This window comes from Rousettus aegyptiacus, unplaced genomic scaffold (assembly GCF_014176215.1).
Source record: "Rousettus aegyptiacus isolate mRouAeg1 unplaced genomic scaffold, mRouAeg1.p scaffold_m13_p_17, whole genome shotgun sequence".
Lineage (NCBI taxonomy): Eukaryota > Metazoa > Chordata > Mammalia > Chiroptera > Pteropodidae > Rousettus > Rousettus aegyptiacus.
In genome coordinates this window covers 29,917,683-29,933,137 of record NW_023416292.1, presented here as the reverse complement: position 1 = coordinate 29,933,137, position 15,455 = coordinate 29,917,683, and the positions used below count along the sequence as shown (strand labels likewise).

General features: G+C 46.1%; 1 protein-coding gene across 1 annotated transcript in view; it reads right to left on the bottom strand.

Moving 5' to 3' along the window:
- Positions 1–15,455, bottom strand: part of SPAG17 (sperm associated antigen 17) — a 128,992-nt gene that overhangs the window by 10,178 nt on the left and 103,359 nt on the right. The window contains exons 31-42 of the mRNA XM_036235029.1: positions 15,185–15,339; positions 13,107–13,295; positions 11,286–11,431; positions 11,051–11,181; positions 9,258–9,385; positions 7,358–7,540; positions 6,311–6,424; positions 5,761–5,806; positions 3,785–3,884; positions 3,518–3,565; positions 1,834–1,933; positions 1,027–1,129 (exon numbers count right to left, since the gene is read on the bottom strand). Coding sequence (XP_036090922.1) covers positions 1,027–1,129; positions 1,834–1,933; positions 3,518–3,565; positions 3,785–3,884; positions 5,761–5,806; positions 6,311–6,424; positions 7,358–7,540; positions 9,258–9,385; positions 11,051–11,181; positions 11,286–11,431; positions 13,107–13,295; positions 15,185–15,339 — 1,443 coding nt within the window. The remainder of the gene's footprint in view (positions 1–1,026; positions 1,130–1,833; positions 1,934–3,517; positions 3,566–3,784; positions 3,885–5,760; positions 5,807–6,310; positions 6,425–7,357; positions 7,541–9,257; positions 9,386–11,050; positions 11,182–11,285; positions 11,432–13,106; positions 13,296–15,184; positions 15,340–15,455) is intronic.

Genomic DNA, 15,455 nt, shown 5'->3' with positions numbered 1-15,455 from the left:
CATCTCTGATCTCTCCCCGTCGCATTTACAAGTCATTGTTCCAGCCTTAATCTCCGCTTTGCAAACACGGCGGTAATTAGAGGTTTTCTTTGTGTTCATTCCAGGCAGCTGAGCTTCTGGCATTATACTGTGCAGCAGAAATTCCTCTGTCTGGGCATTTTAACTACTCAGTGTATTCAAGAGAAGCACTACACCTCATTTCATCCCTAAATTCTTCTCCTGAAATGAAGACATTCTTCTACATATCTACAGCACCATCCTCACCCCCAAGAAAACTTACAGAAATGCCACAATGCCTGCTAAGATGTGCTCCCCTAATCAAACTTGTGGGGTTGCTCCAAGAACTCTTCTTGGAGTTGCTTTTTCTCAATCCAGCATGCAGAGTTTTCATGCCTGTAGTCTCTTTTAATATAGAACAATTAATTATTCCCCATCTTTTTCCTTTTAATAATATTGCCTTTTTTTTTTTTTTTTTGAAGAGTCCAGGCCCACTGTCTTATAAAATGTCCACATTCTGGATCTGCCTGATTGTTTCCTCTTGATTAAATTCGAGTTAAGGATTTTGGGCAAGAATTCTACTTCACATACGTCACCGAATGCCCTGTCTATTGCATTCTATGAGAAGCACCGATGCGAGGTTGTCTCGCGACTGGCAGAAGTTTGATCTCTTGAATAAGGGGGAACGCGCCTTCTCTCTCCATCGCAGAGGGCCACTTTCCTCCTTATAATTAGTATGCAATATGTGAGGCGAAACTCTGAGACCTGGCTCTTCAACAAACTTTCATTACTGCCTTGATTTTTAAACTCGTCAGGTCTTCGGAGAGGTAAATTTTAAGCATACGAGACGCCAACTAAATTTTATTATATCTTGGTTCCCTCCTACGGCTCAGCTGAGTCTGCAATATACAGGTCACGGTAGGCTATGTCATTAGCTGTTACCGGGACGAGATATGGTGTAAGAGGTCACTCTCAGGTATCCCTCACTGAGGCCCCCCGATGGGAATAAGCGCCCCACAAACACATTACCTGGATGAAGACTGTCCGCATTTTGAACAGCTGTTTTGTTTCCATCTTCAACTTTCTTCGTAAAAGGGGGCAAGTTTTTGGAAAGGGTGTCCAGGTAACTAAACTTAAAGGAGAAACCAAAACGCGTATGTTAGACATCCACCTGGCTGACAGGCTCCTGCCGCAGGCATGCTAAAGTGATACGCCGTCACGCAAGTCTCTCTCTCTCTCTCTTTAAAGCCCTGGAAATAAAGTTTTGCAAACTAAAAGGTTTTCAAGAGACTGATGAACTCAATTCCAGATTTTTGTTGTTGTTGTTGTTGTTGTTAATTAGTCCTAATTTCCTCTGCTGTCTTCTTGGGCAGCCTCCGGCTAATCGCGGCATCTGGAGTTTTCACAGGAACACACGGAGTTGCGAATACGTGAAAATGGTCACCTTGCGTGACAGTCTCAACATAGCATAAAAGAAGGAGGCGCGCTCTGCCCGCACGGGCTTCGAGGAACTTACAACATCCCAGGGCTATCTCAGCCGCTGATGGGTAAGAACGTTTTAATGGAGTTAAAACTTCAAAATGGGATTTATCAGAGCATAGTCATCAGTAAGGAGAATTGGACACCAAAAAGGGCTTGAAAGAGATGGGAGAGCGCGATTAACGGTGACAGTGCAAGGCAGGGAGACGGGGCACGTGGGACATGGATCTGAAGGTATAGGTTAGTTAGTTCCATGCAGGAGAGAAAGAACATGAAGATACATTACATAATAACACATGCATCGGATCAACTTTTTAAAAGACTCTTATTCAATAGCTGTTAATTACATTCAATTACCTGAGACTGATACAACTTGCTCAATTCAGAACTGAAGTAGGGTGGTATTACTTTGTTCTTAATCTCCATTAAATAGCTGTGTGTGTTTTCAATTTCCTTCCTGGTCGATATTTCCATAATGATGCAAAAGAAGACAGAATATTTCAAGATGTTATTTGCCTGTGTTTTAGCTCTAAATCCCACAGAAAATGGGATCACTAACAGTAAAACCTAATCCTGTCTGAAATAGTTTTCAATTTTAAGTGCTTACTGTATGCCAGAAACTTTCCAAAGTACTTTACATTTAAGCCTATAATGATTCTGAGTTACTATTATTATTCTCATTTTATTGGTCCAAAAAATCGAAGCATAGAGAAGTCAAGTAACCGTCCTTAAATTACTAACCAGTAAGAGGTGAAGTCCGAATTCAAACCCAGGCCGCCTGCCTCCCAGCCCGCACTCTTGGTGAGTGTACCTGCTAGTCAGCTACTCGTCGCCCGGTGTGTGAACTGACCTTAGGTACGAGGCGGTCCAATCACCCTCATTTTACAGATAAGCAAACTGAATTCCTGAAGTGAAACCACGCGCTGGCATCATAGCTCATTAAATAATCACATTGGAACATACTAGATGGCCCCTCCGGAAATACTGGCTGAATCAAAATATCATCCTATATAAACGTTAATTCCCATTGAAATGTCTGATCTCCACTGCCTCACTGGGTTCATTCATCGATCTATGGCGAGTGTCTGCCGCTCTCTGAAAACCCTTTTCCTTCTCTTTCCTGATTCTTCCACAGCCTCTGACACTTGTTGACCAACTTCCATTTCCTTGACACTTCCTCCTTCCATAACCTTCCTTCCCAATCAATTTTCCACGCTGCCAACACTTCTCCTCCTCTGACACTTATCTAATGACGCGTTCTACTTCTTCAAGAGCTTTCATCGGCTTGCCACTACTATCGGTCAAAATTTGAAACTGTTAGTGATTCAAAATTCTAAAAACTGTGAACGAATGAACACATGGACATAATTCAAAATGTATTAAAGAGTATATAATAAAAAGAAAGTCTCTTCCCACAGTGGCTCATAACCTCCAAATCTCCTTCCCCGCAGGCAGTCACTGTCACCAGTCTTTTGAAATACTTTCAGAGATATTCCACGAGACGGTATGTACCTTACAGCTGGCCCTGCATGGAGGGGAGGCCCGTGAGATTTAAGGTCTTATCTCACCCCTTCTCCGACACATTCCACGAGGAAACCCAGACGTTTTTATTAAGAAGCACATTCATCCCGGGAGTCACTCTGGAGAGGAGCCATGCAAGTGTGTGCAATAGCACCACATACACTACGCTGTACCCAATAAATACGTCTGGCTTCCTTTCTTCATGGCAAGAGAGCTGGGGTGGGGATCCTCAGCGAGGGCTGGAAGGAAGCCGAAGCACATCGCGCTTGGAGCACATGCCTCACACGAATCGCCAGCATCCAGAAACGCTTATGGCTATGCTCCGCATTAAGTTCCAGGATAGTTAATAGCATGTGAAAATTACTGATGCACAGAGACACCCGAGAGCTTTCTTGCTTAGGAGAGCGGGGAGGGTCTCCCAAACAGCCGGTGGGCTTCGTCAAGAGATAAGGACACTGCCGAAGGACTCCACCAAGCTGGGCTTTCTCACACGCTTCTGTCCGCTTTAGGATAGAATTACCTCTTCTGTTCTATCTTTTCTCTCCATTTCCTTCCGGTTGCTGTGTGCCTAGGCGAGAGGGAAGGCAAGGGTGATGAAAAAGGGCGATGCTCTCGGCGTGCCCACGATCAAAGAAGAGCCTCCACTGTATGACAGACTAAACAGTGGAGGAGATGGCAGACTGACTCGTCACCGCTGTGGTCACCCGCGGCGAGGACGCCGCGTCCCCTCAGGTCCCCAGCCGCCGAATGCTCAGCGCGCATCGGAACGCATCCCGGGTCCGCTTACTTCCACTTCTTCTCCAGGAAGTCTGTGTCGAATGTGTCCGGCAGGCGCTCAGGACCGGTCCCCAAGGAGTGCTTGAAGAAGTCAGTCAGGTGGGCTGCAACTTCAGAAAGAGATGCATTTAACTTTGATCCTCAATTCTTTACAGCGGAGCACACAAGCAATACCCAACTACTCATCTGAGATACTCTCTGAGAGCCTATATTTAATCTATCAAGTGTTCACTAGAATTGCCATGATCGGGCTGAAATATGACAGTAAACGAGACCACTTTTACGAAGTAGCCGACTAAGGAACACACCTTAAGAGTCAAAATGTAAAACGCGGTGACACATGGGTAAGAGAATCGGCATTCTACCTAACTAGATTTCTTCGTTTCTGAAGCACCAAAACTTTACCAAAAAAAAAACAAAAAACAAAAAACAAACAAAAAAAACACCTCATTTTACTGAAATTCTTTTTCTTGAAAAAAAAAAATCTAATGCGACAGTTGCTTGATAATGTGGGCAGTGATTCTCGGAGCTTATTCCACAGGACACAATCTCAGGGGGACGTTGACACAAGTTTCCATGGTTACGTGAGCGTGGCAAACCCTGACTCCTTCCAGGTTAAACCAGTTTCGTTGGTGCAGTGCTTTTTGTATCCTTCATTAGTTAATGCACATTGTGACTCTTTTAAGAAAATAAGGCAATAGGCAGCATCTTCCAGGCTTATTTTATCACCAGGCTTGGTTGGGTGGGGCCACCTCATAGACTAGTGTCTGAGGAAATGCTCTGGGGAGCGCTGACTTAGGATCAGCACTATTAACACGTCGGGAGCAGCTGTGAGTATGCGAGACCCTGTTTGACTCCTGCGTCTGTGTGTTTGTTGCCTTGTATGTTTGAAATACATGTTTAGTTTTTTTCCTTCGTTACTGGGCAACCTACTCACCTCTGTGGTGACTGTTCCCTCATGCCAGAGGTCATAAATTCAAATGCCACAAGGCAGGGTTACCAGATAAAGTACAGGGCAAATATAACATGGGACATATTGATACTAAAATATTGTTTGTTGTTTATCTGAAATTCAAATTTAGCTGGGCCTTCCGTATTTTTAATTGCTGAATCTGGCAACCTTAATATAAGGGGTCGCCCAGGTAAAACAGTGACAACAGAGAGTAAGGACAGGGAGACAGTGGGGGCTGTGATGAATTCTTTTGTTCACGGCCATTCTAAAGAGGCAGCTGCTAATCATCCTCGGTCACATGTCATTGCGTGGTAATGTGACATTTCAAGAAAAGAAAAATTCGGATAAACAAAAACAGCCGTGCAAGGGGACACACTACAGACATCTGAGTGCTGAGCGAAGCCCACGGCTGCCAGGTTCTGACCTCTGCCTATGGCAGAAATGGCAAAGAAAACCCTAAGCCACCAAATTCCCAGCTGCTCCTCTGCTGGAAACTATGAAACTATATAACCACGTGAACTATGAAACTATATGACCACGATAGTTGGGGCTGCATATACCCTAAAATAAATACGCTTCGAGGGAGAATATTTTCCAAGAGTAGCCTGCCTGAGCTACACGCGGTGTAAAACAGTGCGAGGCTTGGGTGACAGCTGTGCAGTTGCTCAAGAGCCCTCTGTGTGCGTGCGTGCGTGCGTGCGTGTGTGTGGGGGGGAGAGTGTTGGTGGGTCTATTTTTTCCCTCCTGTATCTTAAACGATGCTCTAGATTCAAGTTCAGGTAAACATAAGTCAAAAGTCGCCTTTTTTTGTTCAACAGATGAAAGTTAAAGATGGACCAGAGGCAATCGCAGTTTTTGAGAAGCTCACAATTTGGGCAGAAATATACACATATAACACACAAGCTGGCCAGCGTGACAACAAACCTATGTACACGGTATTTTGCTATCAGATGCAAGAATGACTAAGAAGTGTATTTAAGATTATTCCATTGTAATCTGCATATATTTTGCAGAAAAATATTAAACATACTTACCTTCGGTGACATGACTTTTTGTAGTTTCCTCCATTTTAGGGAAAGACTGAAAGGAAGACAGATTCCTTAATGAATTCACTTTGTTTAGAAGCATTCTTTATGTGCTCCACTTGACATTTTATGAAAATGACTATAAGATGAATTATTTTTAATGACTATACAAAACTTATTTGATTTTTTAGTCATTCCTTTCATTCAACGAATTTCTAAAAATGAAAATCATTTTAACTTGTAGAAATCCCTTTTTATTCCTCCTTCCTGTTTTAGTCATCATTCATTCAACATTTCGGGGAGTGTCAATTTCTCCGAAGACAATAAAAACTTTGATTTAAAAGCCTTCAGCTATTCATGATGTAAGAAAGAGCTTGAAAGCATTTGGAAAATTCAACATGCAAGGAATCAGATTTCCACAGAAATAAGAAACGAGACGGAAGAAGAAAATGCTCCGTAGATGTGGCAGAAACAGCCATTGCTCATACTGTGCTGCCTTGTGGCACGTAATGCTGAAACCATAGTAAAAACGTCGGCACACAGAGTCCTGCTTCCTCACCATCACCAGCTTGAGCAGGTCCGCGGCATTGCCTCGCTCCTCCTCGGTTCTGGAGTCTTTGACCGTCATTTCCTGCAGCTCGTCTTCTTTCTTTAGAATATGGTTTATGTAATCCTAAATCAGCAGAATAAAGCAAATTAAGGAAAACCAGAAATAAGGTGGAGAGTGACACCTATATAATCAACATCAACTTGAAATATTATAAAAAGATTAAGAGTATTTAGGTTCGCAATGTTCGACAACCAGTGAGTCACTGGTCAAGCCACCCGGAAAGCCTTTTCTTTAATATGTTAGTAAACGAAGACCTGAAAAATTTAGAAGCAAAGCTTTAAGGGCCATGTGCTATCAGAAGGGTGCAAGGACTTCAGAGAGGCCCAGCTTCTAATCTATGCTCTAGGGTCCTCACCAGTGAAATGGACAGAGTTGGGCTAGATGATTTCCGGAGTCCTTTGTGGGGACAATCTTTGTGATTCTATGAATGTCAGTTGCATGGTCCGTGCCTTTGCTTCCACTTTTTCCATAAATATTTGATCCATTTCCATAAACAATGGTCCCCTGCTCTATGCCAGATGCTGGATATATAACAATAATCAAAACACACATGATCTCTCTTCTGAGAGAGTTCACGAACTAGATGGAGAGATAGATTTGCTCATACAACTAACTATATTTACACATTCTTAGGCCATTTATAAAACCAAACAATCCTTTCCTTCTACAGACATCACCTGAGTAATAAGCAGCTCTACCTTTTTCCAGAGGTCCCTAGGCTTGTTCTCCATATAATGAGCAGAGGGGGAGTCCCTACAGTAACCACAGAGAAAGCTACTCATCTTCTCAATGTGTTTGGGGCCTCAACACTTCCTATGCCTCCTGGAATCATTACGTGTATTCTACTTCTCAGGTCCTACCCTCTAGGAGCCTGACGGCCATGTGTTGCATTAAATGAATACTGGTGGAGTTACATAATTTCAGGTTCCTTAGGAAACCAAATGGAATGATCGCCCGTTCCCGATATTTGGGATCAGGTTACCTGGATTCTATTACCTTCAGGGAAACCTGCAGCTTCAGTTTCACCTCCTTCTTTATGACCTCGTGCTGGATGAACTGGCGCATCTGCAGCACATCGGGGCAGTTGAGAACAGGAGCCGGGGTATTCACCAGCTGTCTGACGCCGGTCAAAAGGCCCTTCCAATTCTGCGTGCCAAACAGAGGTCCTGGAGTTTTTTTCTGTTAACGAAACAACGCAAAACCACCACCAAAGAAATCAAAATATTTTAACATTAGACTTTTTTTAAAAATTGAGTACTTATTGTGTGTACACTACACTAGGAACAGCTTGCAGGGGAATAGAAGGGTGAAAAAAAATGATTCCTGCTCTCAAAAAATTTCACAGACATAAGAAAATTTGGTAACAGAGCTGGGCAAGCTTTCCTTTTCATATGTGTTACCAATAAGCTGGATATTTTAAAAACTTGTCGCATGAGGTCCCACTGCATAGCATTTAGGGGGGTGCTAAGCAATACTGGGTCACGATAATGCAGCTGCCGCCCAGCTTGGGACAAGTGCATGTGGCTATTCTTTAATACCCACAGGTAGCCGAAGACATTGGGAATTAAACAGTATTTGACTTTCTAGTCCCCTGTTCATTTTCACCTAGAGATTCTTTGCAAGAGAAATCAACCATAGATTTAGGTGGTCTTTGAGCTCATTCTAGATGAAGCACGCCTCCAGAAGCTTCCCAGGATCTCTTGAGCGGAAGTCTTTGCCTTAGAGTGACTCACATCTCAGTGTTAACCCTGTAATTGATATGATTTGATGCCCTAGTGGGTCCGATGTACTTCATTTTAAATTGCTCTTGAGTGTCCAATGCCTGGTCAGTGGTAACCACTCAGGGTCTTGCCTGGGCTGGGCCGCTCCCACTGGACATAGAAGGCCAACAGCTATAGGAGCTACAGAAGAAGAGAATGAACGTCCTTCATGAATCTCAGATGGGGCATATTATTTGTCATAATGCAGGACTTTCAACTGGGATATAGCCTAGTGATTCATTAGGTGTGGCCTTTTCATTTTTTAGATAAGAAAGTAGAGGTCCAGTGTGACTTGTCCCAAATCTCACACTAATAACTGATTGAGTCAGGATGAGAATTCAGATCGTCTCCATTCACCATGTCACTTGTCATCACCAAATTAAAATACAGGACCAGGCAGTCTTTGCTATCTTAAGTGTTCGTTATTTGTGCCCCTGCTCTTTTAGACTGTATAGGGAAGCAAAAATCGTCACAACTCAAAGCACAGGTACCTCTTTGTGATCGTGTTTTCAATGTCTCCACTGATTTAATAATTTTACACCTGACAATTTGCTCAACACACTACATAAATTGCCTGCAAAATTAAAGGGCAAATCTTGCAAGATGCAGGACTTCCTGGTTCTTGCTCGAAAAATTTTCTTTCATTCTTTAAAAAACTGTAGGTGGCGTTTCTCTAACCTGATCTAAGTACATTTACCTTTTAAGGGGCAAATCCATGTGTCTAATCCTTCACATTATTCTTATATATTCACTTTGTGCATTAATGAATTAAGAAAAAAGGGAGAGTGAAGGACCTAAAATTGTGTATTAAAACTAACAAATAAGGAAGGAGAGAAGGAAAGATTTCCGTGATGCATAATATCAGTAATTGTGTGATTGGAGAGGTGTAACGTGCGTTGCTTAGAGTGAATATTTTCATATCAGAGGAAGATGTTCAAAAGAAAGAAATGAAGCAGGTTAGTCAGGCATATCTAAAATCTACAAATGTTAAAATCTTTAAATTGAAAACTCCTTAAGCCCATTAACAATTTACACAAGAATAAAAATACGTGAATATGTGGGAGAAGACCCGAGGCTCCGGCACATTAGCGGATGAATATGCAAATACGGTGACTTTTTCACAGGGAAATTTATACCTCGACGGAAGGAAATGTCTCCCATGACCTTGACTGGAGGTTGTGAGGGATAATTGTATCTAATTCTTTCTTCATGAGCCATGGCGATGCTTCATGAAAAGGGCGAAGGACGGTGATGCTGAGGGCACCTAGTTCAGAGAGTTTTCACAGGGTCACTTCTCCATTAAAAATAGTCTGAAAAACTCAGGAGCTATTCATTATATTCAACAAACACTTTTCGGTAGGTAAGACACAGCGATTATGCTTAAGGGCCTTACGATCGAACGCAAAAGATCGTAACACCTAGAGACTGGACTCGGATCCCGTGGAAGCATTCGGTGACACCTCACTGTCATCCAGAAACCATCTCCCGTCCTGCCAGGTCCACCGCGAGACATTTCTTGAGCTCGCTCACTTCTCCCCTCCCCACTGTCCCTACCTTAGAGCACTGCCTCGGAGAGCAATGATGAGCAGGTCTGCCCACATCGGCCAGGGGGGCTGGTTATGTTAGACCTTGAGCTATACTCTTCTTCGATTTCCCATTGCTCGTAGGATGAAACTGAGCCCTTAGCGCTCTCCTGTCCCTGCCTCAACTTTGCACCATTTTCCCTTCTGTGTTTTGGCTACTTGGGCCCTTTTCACTTGGTCTTCAATGGTTTATGCTTCCTGGCTTGTATTCTCTCCTCCCACTCTAGTTACTCCAGCTTGCCACCAGCTCTCAACTCCAGTGTCTTCACGGAAGCGTTCTGGACTACGTCCGTTTCGGCCCTTAGAGGCTCTCACAGAACCACCTTCCTTTCCTTCGTAGGCCTTCTCCCAATCTATAATCAGTCATCCGTGTGACTATCCAGTTACCGCCTATCTCTCTCATTAAACTTTAAGCTCTGTGACAGCAGGGTCCATGCTGTCTCAGCTCACCACTGTGCCCCTAACTCCCAGCCAGTGTGCGGCACATGGTAGGCTGTCAAATGGATGCTAGTTAGATGACTGACTAACAAAGAAGTTTGAATTCTTATTCTTACATCGTTCCACACAGGCACTGCGCAACCAGGTGGGCACGCACCCTTCACATTCACGGACAGATAGGAAAGTTGACTACATCGTGCACGTGTGCAAGGATACACTTAGATATCAGTGCACAGGCCTATTCATAAAGAAGCACGAAATCTATCCTAGCAACTGGAGAAAAGATAACACACGCACACAATAAACTAGAGACAGCACACTAGTTTGGTACACAGATAATATGCAAGTTTATATCTATGTTTAAATACACACGTGGTACTTACTGATGATTCTTAATGCAATATGGGTCTCTAACCTTTAGTCACATATTTCTTTGAAACTGATGCAAATAATATAAATGACCAATGACTATATTATATAACTTATCCTGTATTTCAGGTGGGCTTTCTAATTCATACATCAAATGTAATTTCTCTTATTTTATTAAATTCATCAAGGCAATGCCTTCAACACGACAAAAAAAATAAACTTACAGAAGAAGGTCACTTTGCTTTGCTTTGTTCCCTACCAAGATGACAAGAGGAGGAGCCTAGGTACATACCTAAACACGGAAACACATCTGCTCGTAGGCGGGAGAAGGACTCGCCCACTGGTCACATAGGCTGATGCTCAGATAAAGCTTGGTATGAAGATAAAAAACTGCGAAGAGGCTGACGTGGCCAAGTGGAAAGCAGAGTTGAAAAGTGAGCGAAGGGAAACAGAGAGAGAAGGCCTGGAGGTGGACTGGATACAGAGGGCGAGAGCCGGTGACGGGACAGAGCGAGGCCCCGAGGGTTCGGGTTCTGTACCTGGCTGCTCCTGCACTGGCTCCTGAAGAACGACGGTAGTTGATTCTCCATACGCCAAGGAGAGGAATTCCTCTATGTCACTGTCACGAAGAAGTTCCACTCCCGATCCATCCGCATAGATAACGAAAAACCTACACGAAGAAACAAAAGTCTTATCACTTGGAGTACTCAGTTAACATGCTCCTTGAACCTGGAATTAAAAATAAAGGTCCTGGTATTATTTTTATCATATTACCTGGGGACATGTTCACCATAGATTTGTAGACGATTCTTATGAAGGTGAGTCGATGATAAACTGTCATAGCCTTCAGATTTTGTATTTAAATCATCTTCCATGTTGTCTTCAGGTAGCAGAGTTGACGTGCTACCATCAGCCATGACCTAAGGGACAAAGTACATACTCAGTCAAAAGAAAGTAAATGCCAAGAAGCGTACATTCCTGCTGATCGCATTTGAGAAAGCGAGTGACGTTTTGGTACCCTTAGAAAACCAAGGATGTTTATTCGTAAGGTGTTGCTCACGAAGTAGAGAAAGGTGAAAACCAAGCAGCACATCACCTCCAGAGATGTCCAAACCAGGAGACAAAGCGGAACACACCGAGGAAGGCGGCTGGGATGGCAGGGGGCTCCGAGCCTTAGCGTCTGAAGACGAGCTCAGGGAACAGGGAGTTTAAACATGCAGAAAAGACTACTCATGTGATAGCTGTCTTGAAATATTAAAAAAAAGTGACAGCATGGAAATGGTTTATATTCTGCGATTCCAAGTGCAGAATTAGGACTCACGGATAAAGTACACGGGAAAGCAGGTTTAGCGTCACTGTGAGAGGAAACCTTTTCGCCATCACTACTGCCTAGATACGGCCGGGGTCCCTCCAGAAAGGAGTGTGGTTCAGGCCGAAGGACCACTGACGGGGTGGCCACGAGGGGCGGCAACGCCCTGCAGGGTGCTTGGCCTGTGTGGCCCATGTGTTTCAACCTACAGGACTTTGGGCTTTCAATTGCAATTCATCGTAAATTGAAATTTATTAGCAGCCTGAACTCATGCTGAGAAGAGTCTCATTTATTTAGTATGGAAAAAATCAGCTGGATCAAGGCTTGCCTGGCCACCCAACAAAGCTGGTGTGGTTCCAAATCCGAAAAATCACTTTACCACCCACTAGCTGACACATGTAATCCCACTGTCGGTCGAGGAGTGAAAAATACATGCAAGCGCCCAAAGAAAGGGCTGGTGAACCCTTTTTCGTGAAGGGCCAGACAGTAAATATTTCAGGGTTTGTGGGCCAGATGGTCTCCTCCGTTGCAACCACTTAACTCTGCCATTACATGCAGAGGCAGCCACAGACAACGTGTAAGCCAGCGCACCCTGCTGTGCTCCAATGAAACTTCGCATCATGACACCGAAATGTGAATTTCCCATAATTTTTGTCATAAAATAGTCTTCTCCTTCTGATTTTTTTCCCCAGCGTTTTAACAGCGTAAAAGCCATTTTAGCTGTTGGGCCTGTGTAAACAAGTGGCCGCCGCCTGCTGACACCCGGCTTCGAGGCAGAAGGTCCTTGTGCTGCTGCGGGGCGGAGGCGGGAGGTGGAGCTCTGCCACCTCTCCAGGGGCGCGCCCCCGTCTTCGACCCCGCTAGCACCCTCCCCAACTGACGCCCTCGCCGTGGGTCCTCGGCCTGGTCACACGCGCCCGCGCCCGCTGCCCCGGCGCCTGCTCGCACTCTGACCTGCGCGCAGACGATCCTTCCATCACTCCTTTTTGTCGGCATTGTTCTTAGATGTTTGGTTCTGTTTTTCCCCTTTGGTTCTAATTACTTATTTGGCTTTAACATTGCTACCGTCTCAATTGCTGGGCTTGCTGTCCCCTATGGAAGGACACCCGCGAATCAAAGACCCTGACATTCGTGACCGCTTGCCCAGCGTGCTGGCAGTGGGTGGATAACTCATCCCCGGGCAGCCACGATAAAGGCTCCATGGCCGCTCCCTCGTGTGAGATGTCTGGAACTATGTGAGCTAAACAAAGCCCTCCCTCTCTCCTCGTGCTAACGATGCGCTTTACCTGAAAGATGTTTCCTTCGGGGTCCAGGACCTCGCAGATCACCTCCGAGGTGTGCTTCATGACATACCGGCTCGCTCGCAGCTGCTCGCGCTCTTGGGAGGGCTGGTAGCTGTCACTGCTCGACTCGTGGCAGTAGATGGCCGAGCAATCCCTATCGATGTGAAGGCAGCCTGTGTTCGGAGGTAACACCTGGAAGGGTGACAGAAAGAGAGGAATTATTAAAAATCTCTTGTTTGAATTAGAGGGATTTTGAAAATCATTTTGGGGAAAAAAATTATCCATAGATCCCAGCCACAAACTTTTCCTTCGGGGAGGAAACCCAAGAGAGGACTTAGGGTTTGGGAAGGTGTGCCTGATCAGGAGGCAGACTAAATACTTAGGGGACAGTCTCTCCCATATCCTTATGTTTTATCCACTCACTTTAATAATCTCCTCCAAGGAACTATTTTGTGCCTTCTTATTTCAGATATTTAATATAAAGGAATAAAAACATATTTTAACTGAAGTAACCACATTTGGCCCTATTCAAAAAGTCTGGAATCTTTTCTTGGACAAGAATCACCCGCAAGACGGTCAGAAGCTATTGGACAAATGCTTTTAGCTTTTCTTTGTCCTCATTCCTATGCTGGCGCGCCCACTTGCGACACATTGAATCGCAGAGAACGGTTGCTATGGCTACCTTCCCTCTGATGTTTTGATTACTCTTTCTGGCACTACCGAGCCCTGCCTGTCTCTCTTCTACACCGCCGAAAATCCAGTCTTGCTCATCACAGTGCCTGTGATCATCACAGTGCCAGGGCCAGTGAGCAGAGGATGGACAGAAGGCATTTTTGAATAACACATTTCAGTTCTATAAAACTTTAGAACTACAAGTCGTTGGTAAACTTGTTTGGAGGGTTCTTGTTTGTTTCAGTTGGGAATTTAGGAGCGACCAACCTTCCAGTCCTTTCTTGGGCTGCGTTTCGGGACACTGGGCATACCTGGAAGTGGCTACACAACAATGGCAGACACCGAGTGTCTCCAAGTCGGATCTCTGTTCTGTTCATGTCTTTTCCTTCAGTGGTAACTGTCATTGGTGATAAAATTCCTCGGCCCTGCTAGCTGTAGTCATTAGAGCTTGGGGCTATGATAAAAATAAGGGAAAAGCCGGCCTCGTCACAGAATCTTAGGAGATTCTCGTGACTCCTGGCGGGACACATGGCACTGGAATGTGGCCACTCTGTTTAAAAATGGACATCACGATGGCCGCGGAAGAGAAGGAGCAGCACCGTCTCCTCCTGCTGCGACGGCGCAGTCGCTGCTCACGCTCAGCCCCTTCCTCGCCCCGGCAGTCCTCACTGGGTGAGGGGCGGGTAGGACGATGTTATCAGGAGGGGGGGGGGGTGTGGATAAAGCGGTAACAACTGTGTGTCACCGAGGCCTCTGTCCACTGTCTTCCGGCCTGGCGCTCTCGGTATCCTGCGACATCTTGTGCTATCCTAGCACTCGAGCCCCTTGCCCAGCAAGTGGAAGGCGAAGGCAAATCCTCGCGAGCTAACGGGTCTGCAGGCCGGCAGCAGGTGGGGTGTTGAACGCGGAGGCGCGGGGAGGCAGTGGGGCCGCTGACGGGGTTCTCCCCGGCCCTCCGAGCACAAGGCTTTGCTGCAGCTGGGGGAGCTGCCCTCCCAGGACCACGCGGACCTGCTAGTCCGTGGGGAGATCAGGTGGAGCGGGGACGGACTGCAGTGGGAAGGACGGGAGAGGTGGCGGGAGGCGGAGCTGGTCTGGTAGGCACGGGCTGGCTCGCCTGACCGCACCGAGCAGCTGCCGTGCCCACTGCCGACCACGTAAAGGCTCCCACCAAACGCGTTCCGGTTCGTAACCCTGACCCGAAAACACCAGCGCGCCGTAAGACGAGCGGAACAGTGTTTATTCTTCCAGGATGGATTGCAAAAGGGGACCGAAGAGTGTGTTCTCAGGTCGGATGAGACGCGCGCGCCAGGCCGAGGAGGCAGGAGTGTTCGCCGCCCCAGGGGGGAGGGTGCCACGCGCTGCATGGACCCCGTCTTTGGCGCACCCCCCTTTCTCCCCAGACCTACCTGGTACGTCCCCTGCGGCTTGGCGATGACAGACGTCCCGTCCCCGAACATGGCGCAGCAGCTGCTGTCCTCGCAGTTGGTGATGACAGTGGCGAAGTGCGCGTTCTCCACGCGCATGCACTTCACCTGCCTGGTGACGGTCCGCACATCTTCGGCTGCAAGCAGACGCGAGGTTGGACGCGCGCCCGGGCCGCGCGCCCGCCTGCCCACGGCGCTCCTCGGCCGCCCGGCCCGCAGCGGCCCGGGGGCTGGGGCGCCGGGCTGGGGCGCG